This window comes from Microtus pennsylvanicus, chromosome 6 (assembly GCF_037038515.1).
Source record: "Microtus pennsylvanicus isolate mMicPen1 chromosome 6, mMicPen1.hap1, whole genome shotgun sequence".
Taxonomy (NCBI): Eukaryota; Metazoa; Chordata; class Mammalia; order Rodentia; family Cricetidae; genus Microtus; species Microtus pennsylvanicus.
This window is the reverse complement of record NC_134584.1, coordinates 105,458,513-105,477,227: the sequence shown is the minus strand read 5'-3', so window position 1 is coordinate 105,477,227 and position 18,715 is coordinate 105,458,513. Positions and strand designations below refer to the sequence as shown.

General features: G+C 43.1%; 1 protein-coding gene and 1 pseudogene across 1 annotated transcript in view; one reads left to right on the top strand and one right to left on the bottom strand.

Moving 5' to 3' along the window:
• The window catches only part of Sntb2 (syntrophin beta 2), a 75,914-nt gene extending 57,468 nt beyond the window's left edge, over positions 1-18,446 (top strand). Inside the window, exons 5-7 of the mRNA XM_075977098.1 lie at positions 2,865-3,061; positions 9,427-9,611; positions 11,116-18,446. Coding sequence (XP_075833213.1) covers positions 2,865-3,061; positions 9,427-9,611; positions 11,116-11,208 — 475 coding nt within the window. The 3' untranslated portion in view covers positions 11,209-18,446. The remainder of the gene's footprint in view (positions 1-2,864; positions 3,062-9,426; positions 9,612-11,115) is intronic.
• Positions 9,163-9,262, bottom strand: LOC142853202 (U6 spliceosomal RNA; annotated as a pseudogene).
• Positions 18,447-18,715: the final 269 nt, after the last annotated feature.

Genomic DNA, 18,715 nt, shown 5'->3' with positions numbered 1-18,715 from the left:
ATTAAGAATTAATTATTCTTCAGACTTCAAGATCAAATAACATTGTTAGATTTGTATAAAGTAATAGCTATCATTTATGTTGGATTACATACACATTTAGGGTTTGGAGTTTTTTGTTGTTGGGTTTTTTGTTTTGTTTCGTTTTTTTTGCTTTTTGTTTGTTTGGTTTGGTTTTGGTTTTTTGATACAGGGTTTCTCTGTGTAGCTGTGACTGTTCTGGAACAGTAGACCAGACTGGCCTTGAACTCATAGAGATCAGCCTGCCTCTGCCTCCTGAGTTCTGGGATTAAAGGTGTGCACCACCATGCCCAGCTCACATTTAGAAATCAAAACTGTGTGTGCATGTACATTTTTTCTCTCAATACATGACATTTTTGGCAAGGAGGATGAAGGAATTTTTTTTTTTTACGTCTTTACTAAGATCAAGGCTGTCCTAGGTACTGTGGGTTTTGCAGTCTTTTCCTATCAGCTTTCTCTTTAACCAGGAGAGACAGAACCCAAGGACAACATGGCTACTGTATCATGTGGAAAATTGAGTGGTATTGAGTTTGTGGGACTAATACAGCCCAAACTGCTAAAACTCATCTTTTTGTGAGTTTATTTGGCCTTCCCACAAAAGTGGGGATGGGAAGCATTTGGCAATATGTCCTAACCAGTGGCTGCTCCCCAAATCCAGCAGCTGGTTTGAATTAGAGTCCCTCTGCTAAATATTTCAAAATCAAATTTAGGGGAAAAATACCTCCTAGACTGATATTTTGTAATGTCTGACATGGGATTAGCAATCAAACTGAATGTGATAGAATAACCCTGTCACTTTCCTCCGTACTCCATCTTACTTGGATCATGTTGAGTAATTCTAAAACTTAACTCTTTCTGAGCTGGCTCGTGTTCACCTGGCATGTAAGATCTTCAGGAGTCAGATTAGTAACACAGTTCTCAGAGGTGACTCCATAGGGCAAGTCTGTAAATTCAAACGTATCTCATAGTAATATCATGTAATCATAAAATGTTTCTTGCGGGTTTTCACTGTGCTGACAGTTGCCCTGGGGGTAAGTTAAACTGCTGATAACCTTTACAGGTTTCAGGGCAACTGGCAACCAGTCACGCGCACAGGCTGTCCATAGGCACTGTGTTCTCTAAATGGCCTGTGGGGGTAGGAAGTCAGTTTAATTTAAATGTCTTATTGAAGCAGTAAAAACTCAGTTTGGGGTAGAGAGGTTGCTCAGTGGGTGAGAGTGCATTCTGATCCCAGCACCCAGGAGAAAGCCAGGCGTCCCACACATGTGCCTGTAGGCCCAGTGCAATGGCAGCTGAGGCAGGAGGATTGGTAGGACTTTGTGGCTGTCAGGTCACAGAACAGGGAGGACCCCTGATGTGACTTGTGGCCTCCACAGAGGGACAGGTGTTCACACCCACACATGCCAGCCACATCGACAGCACAAATTATCAGTTTTCTTTCATCTTAACCTGTGAGTATTCATCTTTTTAAAATTCGACATGATGAAATAGGAACTATTGAGCTGAGAAAAGAGCTGTACTTCTGAAGTCCACGAAGAGTTTCCACCCTGAAGAGGGCTGATTAGCAAACCACCGTGCTCAGATCCATGCTTGTAAGGAGCCTGCTCTAAAAGACCCAAGGAGAGTGCTAACTGTCGCCCTGATAAAATTCTGGTTTTTAAGAAAGATTCTAATTTTGGATCAGGTTTGGATGCTGTATAGTAGAACCATGTGCTGCATGGTGGAGTTTTGTGACCTGTTCATTTCATCTAACAAGAAGTCCTCAGAGTTCATCCATGTGGTAGATGACCATAGGACTTCCTTTTCTAATTCACTGGTTGGGATGTTGTGTGGTGTTTTGTTTCTTTTTGAGAGGTCACTGTCTGTACCCCAGGCTGGTTTAAAATTTAGAATCCCCCTGCCTCAGCTCCCTAAATGTGGGATTACAGGCATGCACCACTACATTTGGACGCTCTCTCTCTCTCTCTCTCTCTCTCTCTCTCTCTCTCTTTCTCTCTCTCTCTCCCTCTCTCCCTTCCTTTCTTTTTCTTTTAAGACAGTGTTGCTCTGTAGCTTTGGTGACTAGCCTGAAACTAGCTTATCTCTTGGAAGACCAGACTGACCTTGAACTCACAGAGTTCCGCCTTCCTCTGCCTCTGGAGTGCTGGGATTGAAGGGTAGGCCACAACCGCCCAGCTTCTTTCTTTTTTTCTTGTTCTTTGGGTTTTGATTTTCTTTATATGAATGTTTTGCCTGCTTGTATGCACCAGGCAAAACATTCATATAAAGCCTCCATGCACCATCTGTGTACCTGATGCCTGTGGAGGCCGCCAGGTGAGGCGTCTTGGAGATGGTATGAACTGCGGTGTCAAACCTAGGTCCTCTGGAAGAGCAGCAAATGCTCCTAACCCGAGTTGTCTCTCCATCCCCTGGCAGGACTTCTGTATCCCTTTTTCTGTTAGTGGGTAATTTTTTTTATAAAGAGAGTAAGTAGTATCCTGCCTCTTGGAACACCAGGGATTATTCGTGGGATTAAAGAATAGTATCACCTTCAAAATATCACAGTCTGAGCCTGGCGGTGGTGGTGCACGCCTTTAATCCCAGCACTCGGGAGGCAGAGGCAGGCGGATCTCTGAGTTCGAGACCAGCCTGGTCTACAAGAGCTAGTTCCAGGACAGGCTCCAAAACCACAGAGAAACCCTGTCTCCAAAAACAAAAAAAAAATCACAGTCTGGTTTTGAAATGTATTCATCTAAAAACTGCTGAAGGTTTTTATCAGTTTCTGCTTACCAATGAGTATACATTTCTGGCATTTTCTTCCAGTAATGCAGTAATTACTTTAGCTCTCTATTCTATTTGTGTCCTAGGTTGGTTCATTCAGGTTCTGGATGTCGGTCACCCTCCCTTGGATCTGACCTTACCTTTGCTACAAGGACGGGCTCTCGGCAGGGCATTGAGATGCATCTCTTCAGGGTTGAAACTCACCGGGATTTGTCCACCTGGACCAGAATACTTGTTCAGGGTTGTCATGCTGCTGCCGAACTGGTCAAGGAAGTCTCCCTAGGTAGAGATACGTTTGCTTGTTTGTTTGTTTGTTTCCGTCTGTCCGTATGTCTATCTGCAACAGGTTCTCACATAGCCTGTCCTGGCCTGTAATTCAGTTTGTACCAAGGATGAGAGGATGGTCTTGAACTCTTGATCCTCCTGCTCTACTCCCCAGTGCTATAATCACAGGTATACACAATCATTCCTGGCACTGATGCTGGATTTTTAACAGCTATTAAAGTATTTTTTCAAGATTTATTTTTAGTGATGTGTGTGGGTGTATATTTGTCTGTTTGTGTCACGTGTGTGCAGGTGTCCTTGGAGACCAAAAGAGGGAAGCTGAAGAGACAGGATTTACTTATGTGCCATCTCTCCTACCCTCTAACATTAATTAAGTGAAACTGCTCAGCTTTAAAGTAAAGCCACCATTGTTGTGTGTGCCCACTATAAACTGCCTTAAAATGTAAGCTCAAATGGTGATGGCGAAAAGAAGTCCAGTATCTGTCTCACTGGCGAAGCTTTGCCAAGCTTGCCACATGGCATTAACCACGTGGCTTTTTTACTGTTCATCTTTTAAAATCTACATTTAATAGTATAAGATACTGGGCAGTAAAAGTTAGATCCACTGACTATAGTTAAGAAGATTTTAGGGTCAGGCTTGGTGGTGCATGCCTTTGATTCCAGCACTGAAGAGACAGAAGCAGGAGGATCTCTGTGAGTCTGAGGACAGCCTGGTCTACATCCAGGGCTACACAGAGAAGAAACCCTTTCTCAAAAAAAAAAAAAGAAGATTTAGCATCTAAGACATGTCTAGACACCCTTAAATACAAGCATCTGACAATATTGTAGTTACAGAGAATAAAGTGTTTGGAATATTAATTTCTCTTCAAAGGTTTGAAAATATTCTGTCCAACACTGTTAGTGCTTGAAGGAGCTGGTTGCCATAGTTTCACTATGGAAGCTCCCTCTAGTGGCTAGTCCCTGTGAATTTGGGGTTTCATTTATGCTCTGCAAGCATACAGGTATTTCAATTGGCCTTTCAGTTTCACAAAAGCTAGGGCTAGTGTGGCTGGGACTTGAGCTGCAGTTCTCATGTGGAGCCAGTGCGTTATGCCCCTCCTTCTCTCTCCAGATGACTCATGCTCATGACTGGATTAGATGCCTGAAGGATACACGGTGTCAATCCCCTTCATCCATTACATCAGCAAATATTTGCTGTGTACTTTAGTGTTTACCCAGAGCTGTGCTTTATAATGAGAGAGATAGAAGTAACTGAGACCTTATTTCCTGTCCTTGACTAAGCTGTGAGAAGAGCACAGGGTCCTATTGTCCTCTGTGATTAGCTTGTCACAGACTTGGTCTTTCTGCCTCTCTCTCTCTTTCTCTCCCTCTTCCCTCTCCCTTTCTTACCCTCTCACTCTCACTCTGCCTCCTGTTTTGCTGTAGGGTCAGGCCAAAGAACTTTTTCCAGAAACACCCAAACTCCCTACAACTACGAGGTAATGAAGTAACTGATCCCAGAGTAGTAGAAGCAGGATTTGTGGCATAAAACATCTGTGTCATGCTGGGCGACGGTGGTGAACATCTTTAATCCCAGCACCCGGGAGGTAGAGACAGGCGGATCTCTGTGAGTTCAAGGCCAGCCTGGTCTACAGAGCTAGTTCCAGGACAGGCTCCAAAGCTACAGAGAAACCCTGTCTTGAAAAATGAGGAAAAAAATCTCTATCAGTAGGTCTTCACTAGTGTTTGGATTTAAGAAATACAAAGGTTAGGCCTTTAATCCCAGCACTTGGGAGGCAGAGGCAGGTGGATCTGTGAGTTCAAGGCCAGCCTGGTCTGCAAAGCGAGTGCCAGGACTGTTACACAAGGAAACCCTGTCTCAAAAAAATCAAAAAGGGGGGGGATATACAGAGTAGGGATAAGAAGTGGAGCTCAGTGGTCCATGCAGAGACTGAGATTCAGTCTTCAGCACTCCAGACAGACTAAATAAAAAAGATATTGGCAGAGAAAATATAGTGTTTGCCACACCGCATGAAGGCCAAAGTTCATTCCCCAGAACCCATGTCTACAACTGAATCCAGCTGTGCTGGCTCATGTGTGTCATTCCAGTTTCTCCCAGAAAGATAAAGGTTACCTGGGAGTCCATGGCCAGACTAGCGAGAGAACTTGCTTGTTTCTAAAAATATAAGATGGATAACAACTAGGGAGGAACAGTCCCAAGGTCTGGCCTCTGACCTCTACACACATGCACATAGACAACATGATAACATTCATTTCAGTATAGCATCTCTTCTCCCTCTGGGTTTACTAAGTGTGTTAATATTACGGACTTCTTCAGAAGTTACCTGTAAGGCAGGTGGTGGTGGTACATCCCTTTAGTCAAAGGCAGAGGCAGGCAAATCTCTGAGTTCAAGGCTAGCATGGTGTACAGAGCTAGTTCCAAGACAACCAGGACTACATAGAGAAACCCTGTCTCAGAAAAAAGAAAAAGAAGTTGCTTTTTGGTGGTGGTGGTGGTTTTTTGTGACAGGGTTTCTCTGTGTAACAGCCCTGGCATCACTATTGCTGTGATGGACATCATGACCCAAAGCAACTTGGGGAAGAAAGAGTTTATTTCACTCACAGTTTTGTATAACAGTTCATCATTAAAATCAGTGAGGGCAGGAACTGAAGCAGGGCAGGAACTGGAGGCAGGAGCTGATGCAGAGGCATAGACGGGTGCTGCTCACTGGCTTGCTCCCCATGCTTTGCTCAGCCTTTTTTTTTTTTTTTTTTTTTTTTTTTTTTTGGTTTTCTGAGACAGGGTTTCCCTATAGCTTTGGAGCCTGTCCTGGAACTCACTCTGTAGACCAGGCTGGTCTCAAACTCACCTCTGCCTCCCCAGTGCTGGGATTAAAGGTGTGCATTCCCCCCTCCCCTCCCTCAGCCTGCCTTCTTGTAGAGCCCAGGACCACTAGCCCAGGGATGGTACCACATTATGAATCACATCCTTCACAGACATGGTCACAGGCCAGTCTGATCTGGGCAAATCCTTAATTGATACTTCATCATATGACTCTAGACTGCATCAGATGGCCAGCGAAGGTTAACTAGGACACTGCGTTTAAGGGTGGACAGAGGAGAGTCTGAAGCCGAAGGTCATTCTTGGCTGTACAGACCAGCCTGTGCTACACTAAGATTGTCTCTAAAATAAAACAAAATAAGGGGCTGGAGAGATGGCTCAATGGTTAAGAGCACTTCCAGAAATCATAAATTTGATTCCCAGTACCCTCAAGGAATCACAACTATCTGTAATTCTAGTCCCCAGGGATCCAGTGACACCTTCTGGGCAGCAGGCATATCCATGGTACACAGACATAAACGTAGACTTTAAAACACTTATCTACATAATTTAAAAATAAATAAAGCAAAAATGTAAAATAGGTTTAGTGAGATGGCTCAGTGTATATAATCCCTAACAGCCTAATGCAATCCCAATATCTACTCGTTAGAGTGAGGCAACCAACTCCCAGACTTGTCATGTGACTTGCACATGCCCACGGTAGCGTGTGTGTGAGTATGCACATGTGTGTGTCCCACATACAGTAAAATAAATGCCCAGTGTCTAGACCTAAACATATTCGGTATGATTTTTCCTGCTCCTTTTCAAGGTTGAAGTTCCATAAACAAGATTTTCAGTCAGGCGCCAGTGGCTCAGCAGGTAGTGGGAGGAAGAGGTAGTCGGATCTCTGAGTTCAAGGCCAGCCTGGTCTACAAAGTGAATTCTAGGTCAGCCAGGGCTACATAGAGAAACCCTGACTTGGGGGTCAGGAGGATTCTGTTTTTCCAAGTACCTCTTCTCACATACGTATTTGCTTTCCTTTCCTTCCCTCCTGAGGCAACACAGGTCAAAACAACATGTGAGAAATCTCAGGCCCGCGAATGTAGCTCAGTGCTTGCCTACCACATGAGACGACTCTCACACAAGCCCAGTGTTGGGCTGATTGCTTGCCTTTCTTGGCTGTGACTGTCTGGCCCTCACTCACCTGTGTGACACCTACAACCAGGACTGTAAAAACTTGGGCCATCTTTGAACTGTTCTAGATTAGAGCTAACCGACTCCCCTTTAGAACCCGGTCCCTCCTGCACACTGGCTTTAGAGATGTTAGGACTGTAATCTGGGTACGTACTTTGGTTAGGGCGTGAGTTACCCCCACCTCTCCCGCAGCCATTCATTTAGAGAAAGTGCATGGGCTACTTCTACAGGAAGCTAATTGCATCCGTGTTTACTCCTTACCCAGTAGGTTCCTCCTCTATGAGGATAACTACTAATTTGTTGTTCAAAGCTCGCTTCAAATAGTGCAGAGAAGGACACCAATATTTTTGTTTTTCTTCTTTCCAGTTTCCTAAACATAGAGCTGCATTAACTAATTTGAGCTTTTGCATACCCGGTGAAACACTATGTTGGTTGCACGTGATGACTGTTGGGGTCCACAAGAAGACACGATGGAATCAGCAGGAGCGTTTTTATTATACCACATGCGTGTGGGATCACACAGACCTGTGGAAAAGGGCGATGACCTTGAGAGGGACCTGTAAGCTCCTTTTAAGCTCAGCTGCAGGAATTTTAAAAGCAGTGTGACCATTCTATTTAGGATTGGCTTGCTTAGGTAGCGATTATATTAGTACATTGCTAATTGGTAGGGCTAGTAGGGGTGGGCTAAGGCTATAGCTTTTCCATTGTTAGGCAAATCTGGACAAGTCCTTATTTGATTATCACCTGTGGTGGGGGTTGGGAGATGGCCCAGATCTGGTGTGTGCAGGCACTGAGGCCTGGCTAAGTTATTAGGGGCCTGGCCCTCTCAATTACTTCCTTGCGTGTCATTCTTGTTAAAATAGAGAAGCAAAGCTCAGCTTTAATCTTTAGGTGTAACTCTGTAGCCCAGGCTAGACTTAGATTGTTGATGCTCCAGTTTCAGCCATCTAGCTGAGATTATAGGCATGTGTCCCCATACCCAGTGACCAGTTTCTGTGTTTCTGTCAATTCAGATGTATTTTTGGTTGAGCTTTTAATTTTTTTTTTTTTGTTAGCTTGTGAGAGTGTGCATGCATGTGCTGCATATAGAGGTCAGAGGGCAATTTATAAGAATCTGTCCTCTCCTTTCCACCTTGTGGATGGGGTTAGAACCATTTACCTGCACACTCTTGCAGGCAATCTTTGTTTGTGGGGATGGGCCTGGGCCTGGCAGGGTTTGTTTTGTTCTATTCTCGTAGAGAATTGGGTGTTCTACCACTGGGCTGATCCCCAACCCTAGATGTTGAAAGGATTGACCTCATGACTCTTGCTGAGCATAAACTTTTGATAGGCATTATCTCCTTCCCAGATCCCAGCCAAAGCCTGTTACAACCCTGGAGGCTCCTTCTTTCTTGCACACATGAACACTTCTGTCCACATCTCCTGTCTGTCTAGTTTTATCTCTTCTTTTTGTTTGGGTGTTTGATTGGTTTTTCTTTTCCTTTCTTTCTTTTGTTTGTTTGTTTGTTTTTGTTTTGTTGTTTTTTCAAAACAAAGTTTCTCTGTAGCTTTGGAGCCTGTCCTGGAACTAGCTCTGTAGACCTGGCTGGCCTCAAACTCACAGAATCTGCCTGCCTCTCCCTCCCAAGTGCTGGGATTAAAGGCCACCATCACCCAGCTTGATTGGTTTTTCGAGACAGGGTTTAGGTGGGTAGCAGCTCTGGCTGTTTCAGAACTCACTCTGTAGGTCAGGCTGGCCTCGAACTCAGAGATCCACCTGCCTCTGCTTCCAAGTGTTGGGATTAAAGGTGTGCACCACCACCACCTGGCTAGTTTTCTCTTTTCTTTGGGGCCTATCTGAATTTCCATCCTAGAAATCCTTTCCTATCTTTAGCTTAGCTCAGTCTCAAGTGAAATTATGACTTATAGATTCTACCTTGTACAGCTAGGGCTTCAGAGGAAGATCCTGTCTTAGAAAGAAAACTCAGGCTGGCTTTGTAGTCAATCTTATAATTCCAGCAGTCAGGACACACAAACAAGAAGATCAGAAGCACATAGTTACAGGTCAGCCCGGGGGACACTGAACCCTCTCTGAAAAGAAATATGATAAGAATAATAGGTCTTTTAAAAAATATGTACTCCTCATGAATTTTCTTCCTTCATGAGATCATGCTAATCTTCCCTGTTTTGTTCCAATTTTAGTATTTGTGCTATCAAAGTGAGTGCAAAATAATAAATCTTTTAAAATTTGTTTTAGGAAATTTTAAGCAGCTTAGGCCTCATATTCTCAAGAAAAGATTGTTTTCCTGTTTGAAATTAGAGGACTTCTTTTCTACTTGATAACTAAAATAGAATCTTTATTATATGTGAGTTTTTCTTGTCTTTGGTAGGCTGCACCTTAAGTGGCCAAGAGGTAAGATTCACTGTCCACTATGAGCATGGGTTCACCATCTCCAGAGACAATGGCGGCTCCAGCAGCATATTGTACCGCTATCCTTTTGAACGGCTGAAGATGTCTGCTGATGATGGTATCAGAAATCTCTATCTGGATTTTGGTGGTCCTGAGGGAGAACTGGTAAGAATGTTTCTGAAAACCATGAACATGCCTATTGGGTGGCACCCTGAATGACGTGAACCTTCTGCACTAGTCATTTCTGTCTTTCACATTGCTTCTGGTTTGCTTGCTTGCTTGTTTACTTTCCTTTATGTTGCTGAATATTGAATGGAAGGCCACTGCATGCCGAGCGGTCCTTTACCACTGAGCTATATCCCCAGCCTTCTCACTGTTTCTTATCTCCTGTGGCCTAACATTTGACATTCCATTACTGCTAAGACATTGTTCATTGATTTTCAGGATGGCACTGGGATTGTCTTGGTTTTATTTTTTGTTTATTTCTATTTGTTAGTTTTCAAGACAGGGTTTCTCTGTGTAGCCCTCTGACTGTCCTGTAACTTGCTCTGTAGATCAGTCTGGCCTCGAAGGCAGGAATTGGGCTTTTGTTGTTTCATTTCTTTACATTAGGGAGTGATTCTGTTTTTCTAAAGTTTCGTCTGAGAAGTGGAGAAAAAGTAATGTGTTTGTTCTACATGTTTGAAGACCTGAGTTCAATCCCCTTTAAAAAAAGAAATTTACAAGCTGGGCGGTGGTGGCGCACGCCTTTAATCCCAGCACTCGGGAGGCAGAGGCAGGCGGATCTCTGTGAGTTCGAGGCCAGCCTGGTCTACAAGAGCTAGTTTCAGGACAAGCACCAAAAACTACAGAGAAACCCTGTCTCAAAAAAATCAACAAAAAAAATCTACATTAAAGAAGCTAGGTATGTAGCACACTTGTAATTCCAGCATTGGGGAGGCAAAGATGGATAGATCTCTGGGCCTTCCATGCGGCCTAGCTTAAGTGGCAAGTTCCAGGCCAATGAGAAACCCTCTCTCAAAAAGGGGTGTGGAAAGAGCCATAGAGATGGCTGAGCAAGTAAAGATAATTGCCACCAAACCTCATGACCTATGATGGGTCCCAGGATCCACATGGTAGCACAAGAGAAGCAACTTCCATAAGCTGTCTTCCATGTACCGTCACCCGTACGCTCACTGTACACAACTCGAGTTGTATACACACAATAAAGAAACGTGACTTAGGCATTGAAATGCAGCTCACTTAATAGAGTGCTTGCCTAGCATGCACAAAGCTCTGTTTGATCCCTTGCAGCACATAAATCTGGGCATGGTGATGCATCCCTATAATCTCAGAACCTTGAAAATACAGGCAGGCAGATCAGAAATTCAGGGTTATCCATACCTATGCAATAAATTTGAGGCTCACCTGAGCTTCAAGAGACTGCATTAAAAAACAAAACAAACATGGAGTCAGCTGAGTGGTGCATACCTTTAATCCCAGCACTCAGGAGGCAGAGGCAAGTGGATCTTGGTGAGCTCAAGGCCAGTCTAATCTACAGAGAGAGTTTCCAGCCCGGGATGTACAAAGAAACCCTGTCTCAAAAAACCAAAAAGAAAAAAAAGTGGAACACCATATCTAAATTTGTTTCGCGCCTTTGTTTATTAAAGTGTGTGTCCTTTCTCCACAGACCATGGACCTGCATTCTTGTCCAAAGCCGATTGTGTTTGTGTTGCACACGTTCTTATCCGCCAAAGTCACTCGAATGGGACTGCTTGTGTGAGCAGCACAAGAGTCAAGAAGGGCTCCACCTCAAAAAAAATAAAAATCAAAAGAAACCAACAACAAAGAAGCACAAAAAGAAGCCCTGCTCTCCTCCATCACAGTGCCTTCCCACGAACCTCAGCTCACTGCTGAAACCACAGGGTTAAAGAAGGGCCGACCTTTCCCACGCAGCCTTGGTCAGGAGTTCTAGAACTGTAATAAGCTCCAAATTGAAGCTGTTGATTTTTCGTCTCATATTGTGATCGCTAAGTAATTGTGTTTATTTCTCCTGTTAGGAAGGCTGGCTCTTTGCTTATAAACAGTCAGAGAAGTTCTCCTTTTCTTCCTGCAGGGTTTGTGTGGGGCTTAGCCCTGAGCTCTTGTTAAGATAACTGTGGCTCCCCAGATGCTAGTGTCCAGCAGCCCATCATCCCTCTGGCATCCCACACAAGTCGATTGCACACAGCATTCCTGTCTTTACCTGTAATTCCCCAATGGTTCTTCCATCCACCTGGCTCTCACTGACCTCACCCTGTCCCACACAGCAGCTCTGCCACTCGTGAGTGCTACCTTTGCCTTCACTCCCCTTTTTGGTGGTTGGCCAAGTTGAAAATCTAGTTGGAAACCGCTTCTCTGAAAAAGGAGTTTACTTCCTTGGTTTTTATTGTGTTTATATTTGGTAGGAGCCTGGGGACGGTCTAAAGTTTATTTTGCAAAAAAGATTCTTATTCTAAGCTAAGCCATTTCTTATTGCTTACCAAATGTGCCTTTGGTTAGGGTCTGTGGAGCTTTCCTTGTGACTGCTGGCTGACTGGATCTCACTGCCACTCTAGGAAGACCATCTAGCTTTGAGGAGTCATCCCTTAGGTTGCTTCCTTAATGGCATCTTTCGGTGGTGACTTTGTGGGTCGTTAGCTTTGCAGCACAGATGCCATGTCAAGTGGCACTGTGGGGCCAGGAAAGATCCTGGCACTGGACTTTTGTGGTCCCAAAGTAGTAAGGACAAGTCACCTCCAGCTCTTCCCCACCCACCCTGATTGGGTGGAGTGATGAGACACGCGGAGGCAGCCACCTGCTTTGGTTCAGCTCAGTGTCATCAGGACTCAGCCTCAGGGTGCTTTCTGATGTTGTGGCCTGGATAAACCATATCCAGCTTATTTTTCCTGGCTTGGGAGAAAATAGATGTGTGTAAAAACATTTCAGATAGTCTCGCTACATAAAATACCCAGGTTAGCACAATCCCTAAATCAGAACAAAAAGAAATATTGACTTAGAGTTTTCTGTGTTCTCTGAAAAAATGTCTAGAAATAACTCTCATTTTCTAGATTTCTTTGGAGTGTGCTACACAGGCATGTAATGCTTCAGATGGCGTAGGGGAGAAAAGGAAAGAAAACACAACTGTTCATGCAGAGCCTGAGGTGTGAAGTTTGGGTGCCTTGACTGACAAGTGGTCTAGAGGAAAGGACAGATACCCAAGTAGAGGAGGTGCCCACTGTCCTCCGCCTTCTCGGCGACAGGCCTCCTCCTGCTCTCTGCAGTCAGACAGATGGTGCACAAAGGCTGAGGGGAATGCTTCCCCCACCCCCCCCAGCTTCAGACAGGTATTGGCGCACCAAAAATGAATGTTGGGATCCACTTTAAACTAGAAACTAAGATCTAAAGGACTTCTAGAACTTTTTATATTTTAAGTAGTTGTAATCCTGAGATTGGATCCATCCATGATACATCTTCTACTCAAAAAAAGAAAGAAAAACCCGTATTTCAAAGGTCCAGCCGAGTTCAGAAAGCAGAACTACAACAGATAACCTCAGGCAGAGGCTCAGATGCTCTTGTTATTAGCAGTTACCAACGGCACCCGCTTCAGTGGTAGAGTTGAAGTCTTCCGTATTGGGAAAGGCTAAGCCACCAAGAAGATTGATGGGAGCTTCTGCCACCCTGTCCCTTAGAAGAGCAGTGAGTGGTGTGATGACTGGAGAGGTACGGTGAGCATCTGCTTGTCTGAGACTGCGGCCCATGGAGTTAACTCTACCATTCATTCCTGGTAGAAAATGAAGGCTTATGGGTGATTTTGTGTCAATAACAGTCCGGAGAACCAGGGCTCTAAGCCTCTTGGTTCAGAAGCTGTTGCAGCTCCCCCAGGCATTTGTTCAACTAATTGTGTCACATTTTTCAAACCACAAGTGAAATGCTTTTTGTGAGTGTTAGACACCTTGATACATACCTGCATTATCAATTTTGTACTCAAATGCCAAAATATAAAATATTTTCAATATTATATGATTATAATAACTAAAAATGGACATCCCTGTTAATTCACCTCTTTTATAGAATCAGCTAAATTGTCTTTTTTCTTTTGACTATTGTTGGGGATGTTGTGGGATCCTGGGTGTCAAGTGGAAAGGAAGCTGCAGGGTGCGCCGTTCAGGTGGACCATTTCCTAGGTATCTTTGCATTCCATACCTGGATTGCTAGCCCTGGGCAGAGAAGTCTCCTCCCCCCCCCCCCCCCCCCCCGCAAGAAAGAGGACTAAAGGAAGCTGATGTTATCTACTAGCCTTGCCCAGAAATTGGTATCAAATATTTTATACAAGAAATGCTCATGTGTGTTTGCGGTACCTATTAGATGATTATAAGTAAAGGCACCAACTTGTAAACAGTTTCAGGTTAAATTCCGGAATATTATGGGCAATCAGAAATGTTACTTTAATTACCATCTGCCTATTTTGAAGCCATGTTTAGCACTTTTCAGACCAGGGTAAGTCTGATCGCGCTTGGTGGGGTTTCTTGTTTTTTTGTTTTTGTCTGAACTCTTAGTTTGTTACTGGAAATTATTTGCATGGTAGGAGAGATTGAATTATTTATTTTTTTATATGTAGAAAAATATCTCTAGCCAACAGAAAGCTAACATTGTTTCTGATTTATTTGTTTTACTAACATCCTCCTGAAAGAATAGTAGCAAAGCTTTTGTTCAACTGAATAAATGCACTTAGCTGATAAACCAAAATTTATTCTTTCAAAAGAAGAAATTATTATCACCAAAAAATATTAAACTTGAACTTTGAACATGATTATGCTCCCCCCAAAAAAAGGTTTTACTATGAATGGTTTGGATGAACAAAAATGTGTGGAGAAGATTACTGATTTCTTAAAATTTTGTAAGAAACTCAAAAGTCTTCTTGTTTAATTTAAATTCGTGTGGATTTGTTTTCAAATTCATTGAAGACTCTGCCTGTGTGTTAATGCAAATCACCTTCCAAGCTGCTATGCAAACTTGTATTGAAGCCTCACCTGCTGAGAGGGTTCAGCAGTTTTGAAGTGTTCAGGAAAGAGACTCCAGCACTTTCTCTGTTCTTTTGTATCTTTGTTGGACACTTACCTGGATCATAATGTATTATTCTCACTGGTTCAAGCTTTTGATTGTACATTATATTTAAACTGTCCAAACATTCTGCTTTTATTCCCAAATAGCTGCCAGCAGCTCTAGGTACCAAGAATGAACTCAGTCCTTAGAAAGCTGGGCTTGGGGCAGTGGTTGTGCACACCTTTAATCCCAGCACTCAGGAGGCAGAGGCAGGCAAATCTCTGTGAGTTTGAGGCCAACCTGGTCTACAGAGTGAGTTCTCAGACAGAGCTACAAAGAGAAGATAAACAAAACAACAACAACAAAAAAGAAATCTGGGCTCATTGGTTAAGAGGGCTTACTACTGACCCATGAGGACTGGAGCTCGGATCCCAGCACCATGTCCAACGACCCAGGAAAGCAAATAAGCTCTTCATGTCTAATGAGGAGTCATGCCAGTCCCTTAGTTCTTAAGAGAACACTGCTCTGGATGTATGTAATATGGAGCACTACAGTGGGAATCTGAGCACTTGGGAAGCTAAACCAGGTTTGCCAGGCACCAGGGCTCCACAGCAAGACTGTTTCAAAATAATGATAAAATTCTAGTACCTGATAGCTGCAGGCAGAGAATTCAAGATTAGCTGTATAGCCAGTTCAAGGCCAACTGGATTATATATGATACTGTCTAAAAAAATAAAATAGATAAATTTGAAATTGCAAGAACTTTAGTTGAATTTTACTTTAGTTGAATTCTACAAAAATCATACTCATTCCTTCAAATGTTTGGGTCAGGCACATGAACCAGGTGGTGGTATGGTCTGCTATGAGCTTAGGAAGCTTTCCGTGCAATACGGTTGTTTAGTGGCTCTTCCTCTACTGAAGATAAAAGAAACTGTGTTTTCCCATTGTTCCTTCTCTTTGCCCTTTTAAAAATACTTAATAATCTAGAATGATTTTTAGTTTCTACATAGAATCCTTAAAAGCTAATAGCAGTTACCCTGACCCATCTTTAAACTCCACTTTTCTCTGTGCTGGAATCTAAACATTCACTAGAGTGCAGTGGTAGAGAGAAGTCACGCTGCATGTCTGGGCTATGTATATTCGAGCCACATAGTCGTCCCACGCTATAGTGTCGTGAGTAGAAGTAGCAATAGACTACCCAAGTAGCTGATCTGAAACCTCTCTAAAAAATGAAATGGCCTGGAGGTGTAGCTCAGTAGTAGAATGCCTGCCCAGCCTGTGCAAAGCTTTGGGGCCCTCTGGAACACTGCTCAAAACAAAAACCCTATCTGGACAATCAGTAATACAGGTTTATCAAAGGCAAGATTTCAGGCTGGGGTTCAGGGACTAGCCACAGGGGCACATTATTTTCTTGTCTCTTATCCAGCAGTGGCCAAATCAACTAGAAAAAATGGTTGTTATATTAACTCAGAAAAACGTGAGTTCTTTTTCTTTTTTACTGCTAGACATTGGCATTGACCCCAGGCAGGGCCTTGGTCATGCTCAGCATGCAGTCAGTACTACCGTGTGATATACTCTTATATTCCCAGCCCCTTTGATTTCAGAATAACAAGTTTTGGTTTTCTTCTTGGTTTGTAGATATACTCTCATATGACCTAGGTCAGCCTCAAATTGCTGGTCCGCCTGCCTCCAACTTAGTGCCAGGAATCACGGCTGTGCACCAGCTTCAAGCTAAACTTGAACATCATTTCTTGCCACCTCTATTTTCCCATCCCACTTTGGGTGACTGGATCGAAGCGTTTTCTAAGATTTATTTTTCTTTTATGTATGAGTGTTTGCCTACATGTGAATCATGCACGCCCGGTGGGTACTGAGAACAAAAACCCAGGTCTTCTGCAGGTGCAGCCAGTGCTCTAACCACTGAGCAATCTCCAACCAGTTTGTGGGGTGTAATTCCAGCACTTGGAAGGTGTAAGGCAAGGAAGATCAAAGTCATTCTTAGCTACATAGAGAATTTGAGGCTAACCTGGAATACATGAAACCCAGCTCAACAATTTTGTATATGTGAATTTAATGTAATATCTAAATCTGCCTTTTTGCAAATTATTCTTTGCTGTCAAATATCGGTGTGGGTGTGTGTTGATTGTTTTGTTTGGGTTTCTTTTTTTGTATTTGATTGGTTGGTTTTTCAAGACAGAGTTCTTTTGTGTAATATCCCTAGTTGTCTTGAGATTTGACCTGTAGACCAGGCTGGCCTCAATTTTGCAGGGATCAGCCTACCTCTGCCTCCCAAGTACTGAGATTAAAGGTGTGCACCACTACACACAGCTGCTTTTTATTATTCTTTTAAATAGGCACCAAAGCTTATTTCTAAACATTGCTGACGTACTCATTTTCATACATACTATGTAAGCATTTTATTTTTTAAGGTTCTTATACACATCATAGCTGGACTGTTTCTCCATTAGTAAGCAACCAAATTGCATTAAAAATTAGCGAGATTCCAGGGCTGGAGAGATGGCTTAGCAGTTAAGAGCACTGGCTGCTCTTCTAGTGGTCCTGAGTTTAATTCCCACAACCCTCTATAACTATAGTCACATGGGATCCAGTGCCCTCTTCTGGTGTGTGGTGTACATGCAGACAACACTCATATACATACAATACAGAAACAAATAAGTCCTAAAAATTAGGAAGATTCCACTTATTCTAGAACACTGGCATTCAGTGGAAAGAGACCTAGAAAAAGTGAGAGAGGTTTGCTGAGTTTTCCTCAATGACATTCCCTTTTAATCATCTTGCCTTCTATTAACCTTTCAGGTCAACTTTTCAAACATGCTTAATCCTTCGCAGACAGCACCTGAGCTCTCTGTGGTGGGGGTGGCATAAGGATGCAGTTACATGGACTTCTTACCCTTGTTTTCAAGTGTATTGGAGTCGTGTGTGAAAATGAGGCCACACCTTCAGTGTCTTGCTCTTTAAACCTGCCCTTTGACAATCAGGTGCTAATGATTGTTTTTATAAAAACCAGCACATAGTATTGCTGCCTGTCAGGACGAGTCCTGCTAGCAGTGGGTATTTGCTCCATCTTGCTGATGGTTTCTGAATTAGTAGGACTGGAAAGAGAAAAGTTCAGGTTTGACAGTCTCCGAGATCCTCACTTATATCCTAGGCACTGGGTTCAGATCTTCAGTACAGGATGCCCGTGTCACGGTTACAGTCTGTTGCGAGTTCAGCTTGAAGATCTCAGTGCCCGAGCAATCACTTTTCTTTTTGGTGCCAGATCTGAAATCTTATGGAGCAGAGCCTGTTTTTTTCTCCTATGCACACTCTGATATTTCCCACATGTATGTCTTATTTCCCAAGCTGCTCTTTTTTGCTAAGTGTAAAGACTTGAAAGCTAGCTTAGGTAAGGCTGGTGATATAGCTCAGTTGGAAGAAGGCTTGCCTCTCATGCAGGAAGCCCTGGGTTCGATCCCTATGCCATAGAAAACCAGGTGTGGTAGCCACATTTGTGAACCCAGCCGTCGTTTGGAAGGTGGAGGCAGGAAGAAGCTATCCTCAGTCACATAGTGAATATCGAGCCAGCTCGAATTGTGAAACTGTCTCAAAAAAGAATAAATTTCTACCAATTGGTTGTTTGGGGTTTCATTTGTTTTCTCTTTTTAGAATCTTGTATTTAAATAAGACCTCTGTTCAAGTCTTATCTAAAATGTCTCAAGTTTTCTGGCTACCAAATCAAAGACCCATGACATAAAACAGAGCAGTATGTGTTCTTAATTTTTAAAAAAGCTTTATGTATACTCTTATTAATATAGATGCTTAGACAACACTTCCCTTGGGTTGCACATCAACATTTAGCATTGTATATTACAATGAAAACTTGTAACTTAAGGATATTATATATATAAGTATATATGCCTTTGTAACCTTTATATTGTAAATAAAAAGTTGCTTTTAGACATCGCTTTGTTTTTTAGAATGTGCACATAGTTTCTGACTTACAGCAAAGTTTCAAAAACACTGAAGGAACAGCTTGGTGGCTGCAACTCCAGCACTTGGGAGCCTGAGGCTTGAGACTGGGAGACCTGCCTAATGTGTATTTTCAAAGCTTATCTCCCCTCGGCCACCTTTCCACACTTATTCCTTTGCCTTTACGTGTCTGTTTCTAGCAGGCATTCTGTTACTCTTAACTTGCTCATAAATGCCTGTCATGATGCAGGGCACTT